This window comes from Dipodomys merriami, unplaced genomic scaffold, assembly GCF_024711535.1.
Source record: "Dipodomys merriami isolate MVZ:Mamm:240054 unplaced genomic scaffold, mDipMer1.0.p SCAF_3, whole genome shotgun sequence".
NCBI classification, from domain to species: domain Eukaryota; kingdom Metazoa; phylum Chordata; class Mammalia; order Rodentia; family Heteromyidae; genus Dipodomys; species Dipodomys merriami.
In genome coordinates this window covers 85,801,015-85,822,024 of record NW_027204492.1, presented here as the reverse complement: position 1 = coordinate 85,822,024, position 21,010 = coordinate 85,801,015, and the positions used below count along the sequence as shown (strand labels likewise).

At 41.3% G+C, this 21,010-nt stretch overlaps 1 protein-coding gene across 2 annotated transcripts in view; it reads right to left on the bottom strand.

Annotated features, from left to right (window-relative positions):
- Syn1 (synapsin I) overlaps positions 1 to 21,010 on the bottom strand; it is a 69,326-nt gene that overhangs the window by 45,980 nt on the left and 2,336 nt on the right. For both annotated transcript variants that reach the window (XM_070040542.1, XM_070040543.1), the window contains exons 2-5: positions 11,567 to 11,624; positions 11,372 to 11,463; positions 9,744 to 9,900; positions 9,138 to 9,227 (exon numbers count right to left, since the gene is read on the bottom strand). In XM_070040542.1, coding sequence (XP_069896643.1) covers positions 9,138 to 9,227; positions 9,744 to 9,900; positions 11,372 to 11,463; positions 11,567 to 11,624 — 397 coding nt within the window. The remainder of the gene's footprint in view (positions 1 to 9,137; positions 9,228 to 9,743; positions 9,901 to 11,371; positions 11,464 to 11,566; positions 11,625 to 21,010) is intronic.

The window sequence follows — 21,010 nt, the reverse complement described above, 5'->3', positions numbered from 1 at the left end:
ACAGAAATGTACTTTCATATTACTCTATGAATGAGAGGAGTCAGGGTAACAGAGAGAACTACATTCCAAATACAGAATGAGAGAAAGAACAAGAATCATAAAAAAAGTTGACATGATTGCTAAAAATCATAGATAAATAGCAAAGTGATGCAAAGAATGGCTGGAGTCAGTCTGTAGCTCCAAAGCTGGTACCCTGGGTGGAGGAAACCTAAAGCTACAATACAAGTGAACTCAGTGCTTTGTTTCCTTTGCTACCCCTACTCTCCAATGCATTTTAGAGGATACCCATAGGCTTGCTTATTAGTTACTCCCAGAGGCACAATCTGGAATCGAGTGGAGCTAGTGGGAATCTATCTAGGTCATAGGCTTCAAAACCCCTTTCAAGCCAACAGAGGCTCCTTGTACACAAAAATGTGAAGCTTCTAACGTGAACGTACATGTTGCTCTTTTTAGTGGCTTATTTTCTCCTCTCTGAGCCCTCAACTGAATGCAATTGGAAAAGATATCCATCATATGAATGGGCAAATTATAACCTAGAATCCCAAGAAATATAAAAAAGAAAAGCAATATGATCCCATCCAACAGCCCATAACTCTCTATAACTAAATTTAAAGATATTGAAATAGCTGAAATGCCAAAGAATTCAAAAGTTCATTTTAAAATGGTCAATGACCTCAAAGGAGATTGAAATACACATCTAAATAAAGCGAGGAATTCAACTCAAGATCCAGGTGATTAAATCAGCAACATCAGGTCCTAAAACAAACAGAAATATTGGAAACCAAATACTCAATAATAAATGAAATGCCTTCATTTCATGGAAGAATCACCAACATATTAGGTCAAGTGCAAGGAATAATATAATATGCTGAATAAATATAAATCAAGGAAATATTACATCAAATAGCAAGTAAGAAAAAATGAGCATGATCACAACTTTCAAGGGCTCATAGATATGGTAAGGAGACAAAATCTAAGAATCTATGGAGAAGAAGGAATGAGACCAAACTAAGAATATAGATTCAATGAAATTATAACAGAAAATTTCCCAAATCTAGAGAAATATAAATATTCAAGTACAAGAACATTTAGAATCCCAAATAGATATAACCAGAAAACTGCCTCTCTCATCACATTATAGTCAAAAACACAAAGAAAGAATATAGGGCTCGCATCCCTTCCCATAAAAAAGCCTATTTAAGTAGATTTCAAACCAAAATTAGTAAGTAACCCTAGCTACTCATGTGACTAAATCTGAGGGTCAGTTTTTAAGACTAGCTTTGTCCGTTTTTCTGACTCTTTTTTTTTGGGGGGGGGGTCCGGTGGTGGGGCCTGAACTCTGGGCCTGGGCGCTGTTCCTCAGCTCTTCAGCTCAAGGCTAGCACTCTACCACTTGAGCCACAGCGCCACTTCCGGCTTTTTTCATTTTGCTTTATGTGGTGCTGAGGAATCGAACCCAGGGCCTCAGGCATGCAAGGCAAGCACTCTACCACTGAGCAATCTTCCTAGCCCCCAGTTTTTCTGACTCTTATGCTCAATTAACCAGCAAGAACATGAGGCCCTGAGTTCAAGCCCCAGTACTGACAAAAAAATTAATCACCAAAGGAACTTCTAAATTGAACTGCACCAAAACACAAATAGACTTAACAGAGTTCTACGAATGTATCCACCCAACAGATGCTGAATATACATTCTTCTCAGCATCCCTCAGATCTTTCTCTAAAATAGATCATATTTTAGGTCATAAAACAAGTCTTAACAAATATAAGAAAATTGAAATACTTTTTTCAATTTTATCAGATCATAATGGAACAAAATTACATATCAGTAGCAACAGAAACTATAGAAACACTACAGACACATGGAGACCTATAACTTAATGATATACCTCAAAGCCTTAGAAAAACAAGGACAAACCAAATCTAAAATCAGTAGATAAAAACAATATAAAGATGAGAGTGGTAATTAGTAAAACTGAGATTAGAAGAACAATACAAAGAATATTGACCAATTCTTAGTCAAACCAAAAGCAAGAGAAAGAGGACCAAAATTAATAAATGTAGAGATAAAAGGGGGATATAATGACAGATATGAAATTCAAAGTATAATCATGGAAATTTGAAGACATAATTCAATAATCTGGAAAAATCTAGAAGAAATAAATAAATTTCTAGAGTCATATAATTTACCAAAATTGAGCCAAGAGAATATAGGGCACTTAAACAGATGTATAATGAGTAAGAAGATAAAGACTGAAGCAGCTGTAAGGAGACCCCACCAAAGGAGAGCCCAGGACCAGATGGAGTCACTGCTGAATTCTACCCAATTGTTAAAGAACCAACACCAATGCTTCTCAAACGATTTCAAGAAATAAATAGGGAGTGCTATACTATCAAGGTCATTCTATGAAGCCAGTAGTACGCTGATATTAAAATTGGCTAAGGACACACAAAAAGGAAAAGTGTAAACCAATTTCTTAGATGAGCACAGATGTAAAAATCTCAATAAAATGCTTGTAAACTGAATTCAACAACACATTAAGAAGATCATACATCATGATTAAGTTGGTATCTTTCCATGGATGCAAGTCTAGTTTAACATATGCAAGCCAACAAATATAATAAAACGCACGGATAGGATCCAAGAAAAAAACCATAAAGGAGATGCAAATCAAAATACAAATCTAGCTGGAAGCTGGAGCTTCATGCTTGTAATCCTAGCTAGTTAGGAGGCTGACATCTGAGAATTGAGATTCCAAGCCAGCCCGGGCAGGAAAGTCCGTGAGACTCTTATCTCCAATAAACTACCAAGAAGCCAGAAGTAGAGCTCTGGCTGAAGCAATAGAGTACTAGCTTTGAGCACAAAAGCTCAGGGACTGCATCTGGTCCTGATTTCAAGCCCCAGAACTGATAGCAAAAAATACAAATAAAAAAAAACTACATTGAGATTCCATCTTATCCTAATTAGAGAGGCTATAATCAGGAAAACAAAAAAAGTCTATTATCATCTGCCTGCCCCGCCCTCTCTCTTAATGAAGGCATAGTCATTAGACAGCTCTTTGTAGGCCAAGAGGGGAGACCTCACCACAATCCAGTCATGTTGGTATCCTGATCTCTGACTTACTAGCCACCAGAACTGTGAGAAATAAATGTCTCTTGTGTGGGAAAAAAGAATAAAAGAAAAAAAGACAAGAAAACAAAACAGGCTCAAATGGTAGAACATCTGCCTAGCAAGAACATGACCCTTAGTTCAAACCCCAGTACCAATAAAAATAAGAAAAGAAAACAAAAAACAAATTCTGGCTTTCAAGATGTAGAGGAAAAGGAACCCTTATACAATGTGGGTGGAAATGTAAATTAGTGCAGTTAACATGTAAGGTTCTTCAACAAACTAAAAATAGAACTACCATAGGATCTTACTATGCTACTCCTGAGCAATTATCTGAAGGATTGTTAAGCCAGCATAGAATAGAGATATCTGTACATTCATGTTGTTATTTTTGTCAGTCATTGGGCTTGAACTCTGGGCTTGGGCGCTATCCCTGCGCTCTTCAGCTCAAGGCAAGCGCTCTACCACTTGAGCCACAGCACCACTTCTGGTTTTCTGGTGGTTAATTGCAGATAAGAGTCTCACGGACTTTTCTGCCCGGGCTGGCTTTGAACCGTGATCCTCAGATCTTAGCCTCCTCGGTAGCTAGGATTACAGGTGTGAGCCACTGGCACCCAGCACATTCATGTTTTATAGTAGTGCTGTTTCACAATAGCCAAGTAACACAGTCAGCCTAGATGGTATATGAGTATATGAGTAAAAGAGAAGGGGGATGAGGAAAAGGAATGGAGGCAGCAAGTCTAATCAAGGTTTATTGTATTTACATATGGACTTGTCAAAATGAAACCTTGTACAACTAATTGATGTTCATAACAATATAAGGAAAATCTAGGTGCAGTGGCTTGTGCTTGTAATCCTAGCTACTCTGGAGGCTGAAATCTGAGAATTATGGTTCAAAGCCAGCCCAGGCAGAAAAGTCTGTGAGACTCCAGAAGTGGAGGTGTGGAATTCCAAGTGTTGGAATTCCAGCCTTGTGCAAAAGAAGTCAAGCAGGAATGACAAGCCTGGAGTTCAAGTTCCCGTACCAGTTCACAATAAAATAATGAAAAATAAATCTATGGAAGATATTTATACTCTTAGTTACCAGAAATAATGGCTCCCACAATGTATTTGCTTTATCATAATTATAAAAATACTATGTATGAAATACTTTATTTATTTATTTATTTTTGTTGGTCCTGGGGCTTGAACTCAGCCTTAGTGCTATCCCTGAGCCTCTTTGTATTTAAGGGTAGTGCTCTAACACTTGAGCCACAGCACCATTTCCAGCTTTTAAAAAATTATTTTATTTTATTAGAGATAAGAGTCTCACAGACTTTTCTGCCAGGGCTGGCTTCCAAGTGTGACCCTCAGATCTCATCTTTCTAAGTAGCTAGGATTATAGGAGTCAGCCACCTGTGCCTGGCAAAGATCTTTATTTCAGAATAAAAAGGTAGAAATTTGAACATACTTATAATAAGCCGAGACTAAATTAGAATCTGTGTGTGTGTGTGTGTGTGTGTGTGTGTGTGTGTGTGTGTGTGTGTGTGTGTGTCTGTGTGAACACGCACAAGCACACAAGTCAATACTGGGGCTTCGACTCAAGGCCCCATGCTAAGCTTTTTCACTCAAGGCTGGCACTCTACCACTTAAACTGCACCTCCATCTCTGTCTTACTGCTGGTCAATTAGAGATAGTATTCTCTTGGATTGGACTGCTCAGGAAGGCTTTGAACTATGGTCCTCAGATTTCAGCCTCTTGATTAGCTAGTGTTAGAATTATGAGCCACTAGCGCCTGGATATATTAGAATATTTAAAACTTCCTATGAAGAAATGCCCAGTACTAGATGCCTTCACTGGTAAATTCAACCAAATGTTGAAAAGAAAAACATCAATTTTTCCAAAAACACAAGAGGAGGGAATATGGTCTAATTCTTTCTATAAGGACAATTTTACCCTGATAACAAAATTAAAGGTATCATTATGAAAGAAAATTATCCTTTGAATATAGATTACTTAACCTTTAACAAGATTCTATAATACCTAAGAAGGATGTACACCATGATCTGGGAGATTTAGCACAGGAATGCAAATGTCTACACCCAGATTCATTATAAACAAATTTACAAACCTATTGACTCTTATGAAAATCAATTAATGAAATATATAATTACATTTAATTAATATAATGTAATATTCATAAAATAAAAGACAAAAGCTACATGATCATGTCAATAAACATAGCAAAAACATTTCACAAAGTCCAACATGCTCTCCTGATTAAGGAAAAAATCAAGTAGAAATGGGAGAGCTTTGTCAACACTGAGGCAGTAGTGAAGATTGGCCAGGAGCACTATTTTAACCACTTTACTTTTAGTAAGTAATTTAATTATCACATCAACTCTATGAAGCAGAAACTATTACTACCTACAGTTTGCAGATGGGTAAACTTAGATATGGGAGATTAAAATAACTTCTCCTATGTTAAGTAGTTGCTAAGTTGTGGAACAAAGATTTCCATACAGTATTCTGGGTACAAGAGCCACACTCTTTTTTTTTTTTTGAGTCCGGTCATGGGGCTTGAACTCTGGGCCTGGGCACTGTCCCTCAGCTTTTCAGCTCAAGGCTAGTGCTTCACCACTTGAGCCACAGTGCCACTTCCGGCTTTTTTTCTTTTTTTTTAATTTTTTAAATTTTTTATTGTAAAGATACTATACAGAGGGTTACAGTTACATGAGTAAGGTAATGAGTACACTTCCTATTGAGCATTGTTACCCCCTCCATTGTTTTCCCCCTACCATCCCTTCCCTCCCTACCTTCCCCGAGGTTCTTTTTTTTATTATTATTGTGATTAAGTGATTACATAATTTCCCGAATTTCACAGTATTGTGGAATAATGATGCTCATTTAAAGTCACAAGTTCATTCTAACTTTCCTGGAGCAAATTGTCTATCACAGTCTATAACATATAACGGTGTACACATATACACCATACATGTGATCAGCAGCATGGGATTATTTAGTAGTGGTTCGACCAGATGAGTGGGAGTTCTTCGTTTCACTTTTTTTCTTTTTGCTTATGTGGTGCTGAGGAATCGAACCCAGGGCCTCATGCATGCAAGGCAAGCGCTCTACCACTGAGCCACCTTCCCAGCCCCTAGAGCCACACTCTTAACTGCATTCTCCTATCCTGTTCTCCAAGAATGTAGAATAATAATAATGATAGACAAATTGGATTTCCTTAGTGAACTTAAGTCATAATATTGCTTTTGTCCTTTCTTTTTTGCCAGTATGAGGCAGGGCCTCAAGTACATGCTTGGCTTGCTCACAGCGGGCATTCTATACTTGAGCTATACCTTCACTTCTGGCTCTTTGCTGGTTAATTGGAGGTAAGAGTCTCATGGAATTTTTTTGCCAGACCTGGAGCTTGAACTCAGGCCCTGGGCAGTGTCCCTGAGGCTCTCTGTGCTCAAGGCTAGCATCCTACCACTTGAGCTACAATGCCACTTCTGGCTATTTCTGTTTATGTGGGACTGAGGAATCAAACCCAGGGCTTCATGCATGCTAGGCAAGCACTCTACCACTAAGCCACATTCCCAGCCTTCATGGATTTTTCTTTTGGGGCTGGCTTCAAACTTTGATTCTCAGATCTCAGCCTCCTGACTAGCTAGAATTACAGGTGTGAGCCACAAACATCCAGATATATTTATTTTATTTCTCTTAGTAATTAGAGCTCAATTCACAATAAGTACTAATCATTTATATTAATAAAACTAATTTGTAATACTAGGAATAAATTATAATATTTATTAAATTAAATATTAGTAATAATAATTCATCTTTACTTCAAAACAGATACAATATGCGAGCATAATTTGTAATATTGATAATTTGCAATAACAGTGACTATATTTTATGGTATTAGTAACCAATGATTCATTTCTATTTCTGATCAGTTTAATTTGTAATATTGCTTCAATTTTTATTGGCAATATTGATTTGAAATTTGGGTAGAATTTCTATTACAGCCAGGTGCCAATGGCTCATGCCTATAATTATAGCTACTCAGGAGCCTGAGATCTGGAGGGTTGTGGTTCATAACCATCCCAGGTCTTGCACAATTCTATCTCCACAATAACCAACAGGAAGCCAGCAAGAGTGTGAGTTCCTGAAGTGAAACCTCAGTACTGCCAAAAAAGAAAATATTCTATCAGGAGAAATATTTTATAATGTTAGTAACAATGACTTGATACATGCAATGTATTTGTTGTGTTCATTCTGTCAATATACACTTGAAAGTCATTTTATTTATGTATGTATTTATGTATTTCTTTATTTATGTCAGTTGTAGGGCTTGAACTCTGGGCTTGGGCACTGTCGCTGAGCTCTTCAGCTCAAGGCTAGTACTCTACCACTTTGAGCCACAGCGCCACTTCTGGTTTTCTGGTGGTTAACTGGAGATAAGAGTCTCACAGACTTTCCTGCCTGAACTCAATTTCAACTGTGATCCTCAGATCTCAGCCTCCTGAATAGCTAGGATTACATGCATGAACCACTGGTGCTGGGGTTGAAATTAATTTTAATACTAACAAGAATAGATAACATAAGCAACAGGTTTGACAAATATTGGGATTGATGACTTAATCACACTTATATCCACTAATAAATTCATAGTACAAGTTGAACATTCCTAACCCAAAACTTCAAAATCTGAAATGTTCCAAACACTGAAATGTTTTTAGTTCCAACATGATGCCACAACTATAACCTACATCTGACTTCATATGACAGGTCTCAGCCAAAATACAAGCTCATTAAACTAATACAAAAAATGAATACGAAACTAATTTGGAAGCTGAGTGCCAGTGGTTCATGCCTACAATTCTAGCTACTTAGGAACTGAAATCTAGAGGATTATTGTTCAAAGTTAGCCCAGGTAAAAAAGTACAAGACTTCCATCTCCAGTTAACCAGCAGAACTGAAAGCATAGCTCAAGTGGTACTGTGCCAGCCAAGCAAGTAAGCCCAGAATTTCAAGCCCTGGTATACAACCAAATTAGCTGGGTACCGGTGGCTTTTGCCTGTAATCTTAACTAATCAGGAGGCTGAGATCTGAGGATGGTAGTTTGAAGCCAGCCAGGGCAAGAAAGTTCATGAAGCTTTTTTTTTTTGGTCCGGTCATAGGGCCTGAACTCTGGGCCTGGGCGCTGTCCCTCAGCTCTTCAGCTCAAGGCTAGTGCTCTACCACTTGAGCCACAGCGCCACTTCCGGCTTTTTTCTTTTTGCTTATGTGGTGCTGAGGAATCAAACCCAGGGCCTCATGCATGCAAGGCAAGTGCTCTACCACTGAGCCACCTTCCCAGCCCAGTTCATGAAGTTTTATCTCCAATTAACCACCAAAAAGCCAGAAGTAGAGTTGTGGCTCAAGTGGTAGTACTAGCCTTGAACAAACAAAAATCTCAGGGACAGTGCCCATAGAACTGGCATAAAAAAACTACCACCAGCAACAACTAATTTTGGTCTATGTGTATAGGTGCCATATGAAACAAAAATGAATTTTGTGTTTAGACTTGAGACTCATTCCAAAACCATCTTATTCTGCATATGCAAATACATTAAAATATTTTTTAAAAAATCTCAAATCTAAAATTTCTGGTTGCAAGTATTCTGGATAAGTGACACTTGCCTTGTCTTTTTTTTTTTGTCAGTCATGAGGCTTGAACCCTGGGCCTGATCACTGTCCCTCAGCTCTTCAGCTCAAGGCTAGTGCTCTACCACAGTACCACTTCTGGTTTTCTGGTGGTTTATTGGAGATAAGAGTTTCACAGAGTTTCCTGCCTGGGCTGGCTTTGAACCACAATCCTCAGATCTCAGCCTCCTGAGTAGCTAGGATTACAGGTGCCCGGCATTTGCCTTGTCTTAATAGACTATATCCTAAAGCAATGTGGGACATTCCCAGGCCCACCAAGGCATTCTGATATCACCCTGATTGATAATACTGAACACCCAATGACCATACTTTATGAGTCCTGACTCCTTCTCCAAACTTACCATCTCTTTGTGATTGGGATAGAAGGTCTGATCAATCAGAGGGAATTCCTCTGTCCCCAGTTTCTTGTGCAGCCGAACCATTTGGGCAAACTATAAGAACCAGGAGGCATAGGTCAGTGAGTTCTTCATCTGAAGTGGTTCCCAATCTGAGACCCCAGGTACTGCACTTGTAGATCTGACATGTCTTCTAAAGCCCCATGTGGTAAAAGACTTGTTTCTGAGAGTGGTATAATTGGGAGATGGTGGAAACTTGAAGAGGTAAGTTTTCAGTTCACTGGGGGGATACCCATGAAGGGAACTATGGGACCCATCTCCCTTTCTTTTTCACTTCTAGGCCACAATGGGAGTGACTTAGCTTTTTTCATGCTCCTCTGCCATGAGGCCCTGCCTCCCTACAGACTACAAGCAACAGCCCCACTTTATCATGGATTGAAACTTCTAAAACTCTGAGCCAAAATAAACATTTCCTCTAAGTCAATTATCTCAGGCTATTTGTTAGAGTAATTGAAAGCTGACAAATACACTAACTTCTCATCCTCAGTTCGTAAAAGTCACATAGTTATTCTAGGCTCCCATATGCATAAATGAGGCATTTCTGTCACTTACCACCCAAGGCTTGTCACAGAAGTTGTAGACAGAATGCAAAGAGTTGACACTGGGGATTCCAGCATACTGCAGACCGATGACCAAACTGCGGTAGTCTCCATTGCGTGCCATGCTGAAGGCATGCTGGCGGATCAGCACAAAGTCGGGTTTCAAAGACCTGGGTAGAGGGAGGAAAGGGAAGAATGGACAGATGTGTTGAGTGTTCATCCACAAGCTTCCCACCACCCATGGAATGAAGACTGAGTTTCTAAGTCTTAAGAGTTCCCAGAAATTGCAGAGGTTTCCTATGCATACATACATGGGCTACTTCTACCCGGACCATCATTCCTATCCTTTTTCCATCTGCTGATAGCTTTGCAGCCCTTCCTGGCTGCTTTCCTCCTTGCCAAGGTCAATGTGCTGCTCCCCAATTTGTCTCTGCCACCTCCCTGGGCACAGCCAGACGACCAGCTGGCCTCAAAGTAAACTGCCTGTAACAGATTCTGGCCTCAGGTTCTCTACAGGAGCTGCTCGCTCTGCCCTAAATATGTCCCCCTAGGTGTCTGCATGGATCATTCCTCCTTCTGTAGGTCGTTCCTCATCTGCCTTTCATGCTAGCAGGCTACCCTATCTAACCTTCACACCCAGTCAGTATCCACTAACCCTTATATCTTCCCTATTGCTCTGATATTTTCTCAGTACTTTTACATTTTGTTATTTATTGTGTATATCCCACAGAAAGATGTCCTGAGGGTTTTCTTGTCTTCTCTTTGGTCAGTTTAATTCACTAGTACATCCAAAGCTCTCTGTACACAGTAAGTGCTCAATAAATCCGTGTTGGATTTCAAGTGCTGCAGTAGGTGTGAAAGAAATGTTGAATGAATAATTGAAAAGTTTGCCTTGTAGCCTGCTGAGATCCTTGGCTCTTCTTCAGAAGAAAAGCTTTCTTGTCATGTTCTGTGCCTAACGTCTCATTTGCAGAAGCTCTAAGGGAGTCCTTGTGCCTCTCCTACCACACCAGTATACCCTTTTTAAAAACTATTTTTAAAAATTATCTATAAGTAGGTGCACAAAAGGTTTACAATTAAACAAATCAGCATCTTGATCGATGTCACCCTTCCCATCATTCTCCCCCACAAGATACCCTTTTTAGGTTGGATTGCCAGTGACAATTAACCAGCAAAAAGCCAGAAGCAGAGCTTTGGCTCAAGTGGTAGAGCTCTAGCCTTAAGAAGAAAAATCTCAGGGACCAAACCCAGGACCTGAATTCAGGCTTCAATGGTAGCGCACGTACTCACTCTCTCTCTCTCACTCTCTGTCTCTCTCTCTCTCTCTCTCTTGCACACACACACACACACACACACACACACACACACACACACACACACCAGGCACTGGGTGGCTCACACTTGTAATCCTATTTACTCAGGAGGATGAGATCTGATGATTGTGCTTTGAAACCATCCAGGACAGGAAAGTCCATGAGACTCTTTAATTAACCAGCAAAAAGTCAAAAGTGGAGCTGTGACTCAAGTGGTAGAGCACTAGTCTTGAGCAAAAATGCTCAGGGTCAGCACCTAGGTCCTGAGTTCAAGCCCCAGGACCAGCAAAGCCCCCTCCCCTGAAATAGGTACCCTTTTAAAACTTACCGCACAACCTTGACCCCATTCCTTAGAACTTCCATATCCACAGAGAATCCACCATTGGCATGGGCCACGAGATTAAGATCAGAGAATTCAGCCTGGAAAAGAAAGAAAATTGATGATTCACCCATTTCATAGGAAAATGACCAATTAGTTTTTGGTCTAGACAGTTGAGCCCCAAAGTCCACTGATCCAATTTACCTGTTCTACTTTAATGTCAATTTCTCCATGGATCTTCTTCCCTTTGAAGTATTTTGCCCTGGAGAGGAAAATAGAAGGGCACATTCATCAGTGCTGAAATCTCAGATAGGAAGACAATATCCAAGTTGATCCCTTGACCCCCTTACCCCTTCAGTGCTGCTATAGAAGCAACACAGTGCTTTCAATTTGTTGAACTACTTTGAAAAAAATCAGCAGTGAATCCTTTGTGAACAATGAAGTCTATTGTAATGCTCATGGGGAGGTCTGTAAAGGGCATTGCAGACCTTGAAAAGAAGAGTGTTCATAAACCATAGAGAGCAGGCATTTCCTAAAATATGATCTGCTCATCACACATCTATTATCAATGTCCCAGAAAAGTGTTACAAAATGAATAGTGCTATGCCCATTATAAAAGATTTTAAGCTTTCATGGATGTTTATAAATAGAGAAGAACCTCACAGCGGACAAGTATATGACATGGTCCTGTGGTTGTATGTATTTTGGTACCCATTTGGGTCTCAGTGCCCAGCTCCCTGTTCTCTGGCCCCTTCCCAAGGGCTGAAACACCTCAGCCATGGGCATGCTGTGCTATGAGGACCATAGCACCACTGTGGGTGGGCAGCTGTGTCTGAAGAGAAGCAGATTGAGCCGTGCTGGCTGGGGGTGGTTCTAAAGAAGCTGCAGCCAGCAGTGATGGGGGCAGGAAGGAATGCAGCTGAGGATGAGGGGAAAGCCACAGGAAGGAGGTGGAGGAGCAGCAGCAGACACATCACAAACTGCTCTGTCATCATCCCTGCTCCATGTTAGCTAAACTCAGTTTCCAATGGCCTCTTTGCCCAGGGATTCCTACCTAATAGACTTCTCCATAGACAGAAGCTCAATCACGTTTCTCATGGAAGAAAAGGATGGGGGGAGGGGGGGAGGGTGGGCTACTGGTCATTGACATGCCCATACATTGTCAGATTTTCTGATACATATGTACTGCACAGATAACTCTGGTGACTTCACTGATGTATACAGGAGAACCAAAGTGCATGATTTCCTTTCTCTTTGTGGTGCTTGGGATGGGAGTCAGTGCTTTGTACATGTTAGGCAAATGTGAGCCATATTCCTAGCCTAGCTGTTTCCTTTTGCTGCCTCTCTCTCTATTGATCTCTCTGTCTCTGTCTCTGTTTCTCTCATACATACTTCATAACTACAAGTTACAAGCATTGGGAGAGATTTTTCCACATTTTATATCTATAAATATACTTTTTCATATATAAACTTATGGCAAGCATAAATGATAAGCCTATATCACATTTCTCAATGTTTTTCTTAACCAGGATTAATGCATTTTGAATATCAGCTGCTGACTACTGATGGCTTTGTCCCCACTGGGAACTGAATTCTGTCACAGGTAACTGCTTTGGCTGAGGTTATACCTACTTCCCGAGGGCAGCCCCTAGCCTATTTCTGATATTCAGTCTCTTTGTCTCACTCCAGACTCCTCACCATCTTGTTCTGAAATGAGCTGAGGCTTCAAGCCCAATCAAATGAGAAACCAGTCTCTCCCTCCATGCAACCTTTGTTGACCCAAAAGCATTCCCAGAAAGCCTCCTGGGTGCAAACTTTTGCCTCAGAGGCCATTTGCAGGAAGCTAGCTTAGGACAGTAGGCCAAAGAGGTCAAACCACAGAGAATATTCAATGTGATCCTGGAGCGAGGTCTCCTAACGGCCACCTGGGAGTGAAGATCCATCAGTGGTAGGAGGTAAGGTGCAGCTCAAATGGCCCCTGACATGCTGGAGTTAAGCAAAGCACTATGCAGAAGGTCTGGCTGTGTCATAAGCTGAATGCCATTCAGGCCATATGCTCTGGTGGGTCCTATGATGTTGAAGATGAAGCAGCCTTTTCTTTTGGGCAGGTCCTGGACTTGAACTCAGGAACAGGCATGGTCCCTGAGCTAGCTTTCGTTCTTTCTTTCTCTCTCTCTTTCTTTCTTTCTTTTCTTTCTTTCTTTCTTTCTTTCTTTCTTTCTTTCTTTCTTTCTTTCTTTCTTTCTTCTTTTTCTTTCTTTCTTTTCCTTCCTTCCTTCCTTCCTTCCTTCCTTCCTTCCTTCCTTCCTTCCTTCCTTCCTTCCTTCCTTTCTTTCTTTTCTTTCTTTCCTTCTTTCTTTCTTTCCTTTTGTCAGCTGTTGGGCTTGAACTCAGAGCCTGGGCACTGTCCTTGAGATTTTTGCTAAAGGCTAGCACTCTACCACTTTGAGCCACAGAACCACTTCCAGTTTTCTGATGGTTACTTGGAGATGAGTCTCACAGACTTTCCTGCCTAGGCTGGCTTTGAACCGTGACTCTTGGATCTCACCCTTTGTAGCTAGGATTACAGGCATGAACAACCAGTGCCCTGCATCCCTGAGATTTTTTATCAATATAGTGCTCCACCACGTGAGATACAGCTTCAGTTTGGCTTTTCTGGTGCTTAATTGGAGATAAGAGTCTCAGGGATTTTCCTGCCCTGGCTGGCTTCAAATCACAATCCTCAGATCTCAGCTTCCTGAATAGCTAGGATTATAGGTATAAGTTACTGGCACCCAGCTAAGATGCAATCTTTCCTCCTGTCAGGGAGAATGAAAGCCCAGGCCACTGGCCTTTGGGAGCAGCAATTGACTTTTTCTGCCTGTGGACTGTAAGAGGAATCTGGTGGAAGGGAGTGAGCCAGCTGGTGAAATATCCTTGGCAATTGAGAGGGGCAAGGGAAATGGTAACCAGATTGGGGTGACTGTTTGCTAAATGTCACTGATGAGCTGAAGAAACATCTGACACACACTGGGTGAATCATCATCAATTCAAAGCTAATGTAAAAGCCAGAGGACCTCCCTGGCTTCATTTAAGGAAATCTTTTGCAGCCAGAGGGCAGAAAGGGGAAAAATAGACTCCGGATTTACCAGTAAGTGTGGCAGAGCATTAGAGAAGATGAACTTTCAGGCCTAACATTCTCTTGTGCCATGCTCAGAGCTCTAACATGAGAGTGGATCCTTGAGGCTTGGGGTGGGGATATCTGAGCAGATATAAACACCTTGAACTTAGAGACTCACTTTAACCCACTGTGCTTACAGAAGCAGCCCACTTCTCTTTGGATATAGCACTTTCCTCTACTTGAACATTATGCAGAAGGCCTCAAATGAAACAAGTGATTTATAAGTCAATGCCTATTGCTCTCAGGATCTACCCTTACCTCTTCTGGAAACCAGACCAACACTCGTGTCCTGCTCACTGTGGGTTGCCTGGATCCAGAGATCCACAAAATAGTCACTTCTCCAGTTCACAAATACATAATTGGAATGACTCTGACATGGGTTCCTTGGTCTTTGAGGAGAGCTATCACAGTAAAAATGTCCAAATGAACACTTCTGAAATGGCACATATCCCTGTGCTCTGATCAGAGATGTAAATCAGCCTGGGTGGAGGGGGGCAGCTCAGTGGTGCCATACTTGTTTAACATGCATGAGGCCCTTGGTTTAATCCCAATACTTCCAAAAACAAAATAAGAAAATAATACATCAAAAGAAAAACTGTATTATTCCAGTGATGATAGTAGAAATTAGGACTACTCAGAAAGATTAGAGGATGCAGAAGTGTTGGTCTCCAAGAAGGCTATTGGTCCTTCAAAAGATGTTACCTCTGATTGTGCTATCCCTCCAGACACACTATCATCACTACAGTAGATAAATAAGATCTTATATATGACAGATGGCTACCAATTTAGCAAACATACTCTTCTCGTGTGTGTGTGTGTGTGTGTGTGTGTGTGTGTGTGTGTGTGTGTGTATGCACACGCATGTGTGCACGCCAGTACTCAAGCTTGAACTCAGGTCCTTCCACTCTTGCTTGGCTTTTTCACGCAAGGTTCTCTACCACTTGAGCCATACCTCCACTTCCAGCTTTTTAGTGTTTAATTGGAAATAAGAGTCGCACAGACTTTTTCAGGCTGGCTTTGAACTGCGATATTCAGATCTCAGCCTCGTAAGTAGTTAAGATTGAAGGTGTGAGTGACCAGCACCTAGCAAGCATATTCTTTTTAATTTTGATTAGAAAGGAAGATCAGAAACATCTCACTTTCACATGGGACTTACAACAAAATTCATTTATGGTCTTGCCATAGGGTGATGTTATTTCTATCAATTTGTGTCATAATATAGTCCAAAGGAATCTGTACCATCTGGACATCCCACAGAATATCACACTGGACAATTATATCAGTTACATCATACAATTATGTAAGATGGGTAAAAGATGGTTAGCATATTGCCTTGATAAGACACATGTGCTCCAAGCTGGGTATGGTGGTACACATCTGTAATCCCAGTACTTGGGAGGCTGAGGTAGAAGGTTTCAAGATCAGTCTGGGGTACATAGTGAGATTCTCAAAAATATTACATGTGTTTCAGAGGGCAGGAGATAAACCCTACAAATACTCAGGGGCCTACCACATTAGCAGAAGTTTTAGGGATCCAGTGGTCCAAAGTATGCACCTCCAAACAGAGAGTAGCATTGCATCTCACCTTTTCCATCATGAAGAGAAACACAAGAGCCAGACTGCCTCTTCTAGGTTCTAGAAGTATTGTGTTCTATACCTGGAAATACTTCTCTGACCCATGTTTCAGGTGACATGTGAAGCTGAGGCCCAGAGCACAAAAGCGCTGTGCAGCAGGTCTAGGATGTGGAACATGCTGTCCTGACACATAGACCATAAGATCTGGAAGGTTCTTTGATACTGGAGGTGTCTTAGTGGGGAAAGACACAATGTGGAACTTATGAGAAGCCCAAGTGAGAGGCCTTCAGAATCCTGGAGTCATGCCACACCATCTGTAGCCGAGAATTATTTGTCTTTTTGTTTTTGAGATAGTCTCACTTTATAGTCCAGGCTGTCTTGTAACTTGCTATGTGGTTCAAATTAGCCTCTAAGTTTCATTCCTGCTTCAGCCTCCCAAGTTCTGGGCTTACAGATGTGTGTCATCATTCCTGGCCAAATTATATGCTCTGTGAGAAACCTAATCAACCAGAATACTAGTAGATAGATATAGAATGCTTGACCATGGGTCACCAAGTAACTGTGCATCCAAGACAGTTCATTACAAGCCAGGTTCTGTCACATACAACATGTAATAATCAGATGGGACCTGTAGCCTCAGGACTGAGCCCTTGCAAGGCCAAACAGGCTGCATGAGTGGATAACCCAGATCTCCATGTTGTCCACAAGTAGCATGCTAGCATTTCACCCTTAGCTAAAAGACTTCCAATCAGCTGTGAAAAGAGGATAATGACTAAGCTTGTGTCAGAAATGGATTGCCCCAATCTGTGAGTGAAAGCTGAAAAAATGGACAGTGGCTACACCACAGCTGCACTTTGAGCATCCTTGGAAGACAGTGCCAGAGCCCCCAATAGTGGACCATTGGGCTGTGTACGTGGTAGTCTATACTTTGTGTGAAAAAGGCAGTAGCGGGCTGGGAAGGTAGCTCAGTGGTAGAGCACTTGCCTTACATGCATGAGGCCCTGGGTTCGATTCCTCAGCACCACATAAGCAAAAAAGAAAAAAAGCCGGAAGTGGCGCTGTGGCTCAAGTGGTAGAGCGCTAGTCTTCAGCTGAAGAGCTGAGGGACAGCGCCCAGACCCAGATTTCAGGCCCCACGACTGGACGCCCCCTCCAAAAAAAGAAAAAGAAAGAAAAAGGCAGTAGCTCCAGATTAGACTATATTTGCATTTATGGGTAATGGTAAATGGCTCGGCTGGTTGGTCAAAGGCCTGGAAGGCAAAAGATTGAAAGATCAGGACAGATGCAGTCTGGGATACAAAAAGGTGGGTAGACATATGGGAGTGGGCAAAAAGGGTGCAGGAAAGATCTTTGTATTGTGTGCAACACCTACCAGCCATCATCCACCATGGAAGTGGCACTAAGCAACCAGATAGATAGGATGAGTCAGCCAGATGATGTCAGCCAGCCTCTGTAATCAGCCATCCCAGTGCTAGCAGATGGGCACACGAATCAAGTGGCAATAGCAGCAGAGAAAGAAGCTACGTGTGGGCCAACAGCATTATAGCTGAATATCCAACTTGCCAGCAACTGAGACCAACACTGAGTCTGTCAGATGATACCATGTCTCAAGAAGACGAAAGAAACAACCATTTGGGGCAGGATGACTACACATTGGGGTACCTTCCACTATGGAAAGTATAGCAATATATTTTGACTGGAAGATTCTATACATGATTTGCCTTTTCTGACTAGGAACTCTGCCAGTATCACTGTCCAAGGGCTCCCACCATGTTTGAACCACACCTTTTGATCCCACAGATCAGGCATCAAACCAAATGACACAAGTTGTAGCAAAGTAAAGAAGTGCAAAGTGGTCTGTGACCATGAAACCAAGTAATTTGGTTACATATCACACTGTCCAGAAGCTGCTGGCCAGCTTGAATGATATGGTTTTTCTTGTAGCTGTAGCTAAGACCCTAAATGACAGATGATACCATGTACCAATGGCATCATCTACAAAAATAAAAACCACAGTATACGCCCTAAATCAATGGGCATGGCATGTGCTTTGTTCTTAATAGGTAAGGTATATGGATCTTGGAACTTGGAGGTTAAAGTAGGAGTGGCCCAGCTTACCATAGATCCCAGTGGTCCACTTTGGGAATTTGTGCTTCCTGTTCCCTCAAGGCTCTGCAAGGTTAGAGGTCCTGGTTCTTCAAGGGGGGACACTGCTACCAGGGGACACAGCAAGAATCCCATTAAACTCTAGACTATGATCACCACCTGGGCACTTCAGGGTTCTCATGCCAAGTGAAGAGGTGTCACTGTATGGCAGGAGAACATGACCTTGATACTTAGGAGGATGTAGGGCTGCTGGTACACTTTAGGGATAAGGAGAAGTATCGCACTCAGGTGATCCACTTGGGCATCTGTTGGCACTCCTTGTTCAATTTTCATGGTAAGTGGACAAGTAGAACAGCTGGAGTCTGAGAAGTTTGTGGGGACACAAGGCTTAAGGATCCCTCAAAGAGAGGTGAATAGAACACCCACCAAGTAAGCCACTGAGACCAAAAGAGGTGCTAGCTGAAGGTGAAGGGTCTGCCTCCAGGGAAGTCTATCTAAGGAAAGAAGCCACAATAAGAAATATTGTTTATACAACCCACTATAAACATATTTACATAATAACCCATGCTATATATATTATATAAGACACATTATAGAGCAAATAGAATATAGGATATGCCTTATATAATATGTAACATAAATGTTGCATACTAAAATTATGTATATGTTTCTAGGATACATAGTAGAATGTACTTAAGTATACATATATAATTGGAATTAAATCTTTAGCCAGGAATGGTGATATATACCTGTAATCCCAGCACATGGAAAGCTGAGGCAGGAGGATCATGAGTTCAAGGCCAGTCTGGGCTATATAGCAAGACCCCATGTCAAAAGTTTCAGTAAATAATTACTTTTACTATTTGAAGTGCAACTTTATATTTCCTATATTATTTTCTGAAGAAAAATACACACATTAGCTTATATAGTACAAAGTAATTACATAACACATGCAACATATGTCATATATAACATGTAGTATACATTATATATTATATGCCTTACTGGACTGACAAGCTTATTTAAAAACTCTGCTTACTGTGTGCAAGATGGTATTATTTTCTATTTTCATTTCTCCTTCAACATAAAGTGATATGCTGGTCATAGGCTGATAGGTAATCCCTTTTTGAAAAACATGGAACTAAATTATCTCTGAAATGGAGAGATGAGTCTCAACTCAGAAGTTCCAACTTCAGAGCACAGAGGTGCTAAGCTTCAGGAAGAAATGAGAGTGGTGAAGTTTTGGGGAAAGCATCATACTTCACTTAGGTGTACATTTGTTACAGTTTGCAAAATTCCTCCTTTATTCCAGGATAAAACCTTGGAAGCTTCCATGGTCTGGGAGTCTTTTAGTTGGTGATGCAAGGCTCTTTTTCTCATGCTGAGCCTGGTGTACAAAAGCTCTTTCCCTTCGTCCATGTTACCGCATATATAGTAGGCACTAACTAAACATTTGCTTGATTGCCTGGAAGGAAAAAACTGGAGAAGCTTCTGGGATAAAGAGAGCAGGTGCTCAATAAATGCTTGCTTGGAAGATTAAAAGCAAAAATGAAAACCACTGGAGTTGCCAATATGGAAAAGGTCTTGTCAATATTTAGTAGATAATACTTGGTGGGATGGAGAAAAAAAGCAATAAAGGACCTGCCTGGAGGGTTGGAGTAGAGAAGAGACACCTAATATACAGCAGGGGTCTTGTTAATGTTTGCTGATCCCAATGCAACAAATTTGGCCAGGAAGGGAGCACATTGGGAGGGAAGAGGACTTTGGTGAAGGAATTATGGCACATGATCAATACATGCTTTATGAGCAGCTGGAGACAAGAGTGAAGCAGCCTGCCGAAGAGATAGGAATGCAGTTATTTGAACAGAATACAGTAAGAGATTAATAAGTGCTTTCTGGATTAATGGGGACAGGGAAGGACAGCTCAGGGATGACTACCAAGTGGGGGAGCATCATCTAGCTAGAATGAAGTATAGTGCCACACTGAGTCTTCAGGACTATATAGTGTGGAAAGAAGGATGGGGATTGTTAAATGGGGGATTGGGCCTAGAAGAGGGGGGGAAATATAGGGCTCTTTAGAGTATACAATAGCTGTTTGTTAAAGGAATGTGGGGTTAGCTGGGCGCCAATGGCTCATGCCTGTAATCTTAGCTATTCAGGAGGCTAAGATCTGAGGATTGTGGTTTGAAGCCAGCCCAGCAGAAAAGTCCATGAGACTCATCTCCAATTAACTACCAAAAAGTAGAGGTGTGGTTCAAGTGGTAGAGGGCTAGCCTTAGGCAATAATAAAGCTCAGAGACAGCATAAGGCCCTGAGCTCAAGCCCCGGTAAGGCACCAAAGATTGTGGGGTTCAAGAAAATATATGAAAAATCCAGGTAGTAATTGGCATTAGAAAGAAGGAAGGAGGACTGAAAGCATGGCTCAAGTAGTAGAGGGCTAGTCTTGAGCAAAAAACGCTGAGCAAAAGCTCAAGGCCATGAGTTCAAGCCCAGGTACTGGCACAAAAAACGGAAAGGGAGCAGAAGGAAGGATCTTCCTAGTGTATTGTAATGCATAATAAATGCCTCCCACATTCTGACACATAGAAAAAGGTAATAAATTTCTGTAGTGTGTATGGCTCTGAAGAGAGAGAAAGGCAGCAGGGTAAGGACTCTTGGGGAAGGGGGTGGGGTGATCTAACTAGTAAACAAATGGTACTCAATAAGTTTCAGCTGAAGTGGATCCCTGGAGAGTGGGCTCTTAAGGCAGGGGCAGGAACTTCAGAGACCTGGAAAGAGGAGATTGAGAATGACTCATACAATAACTG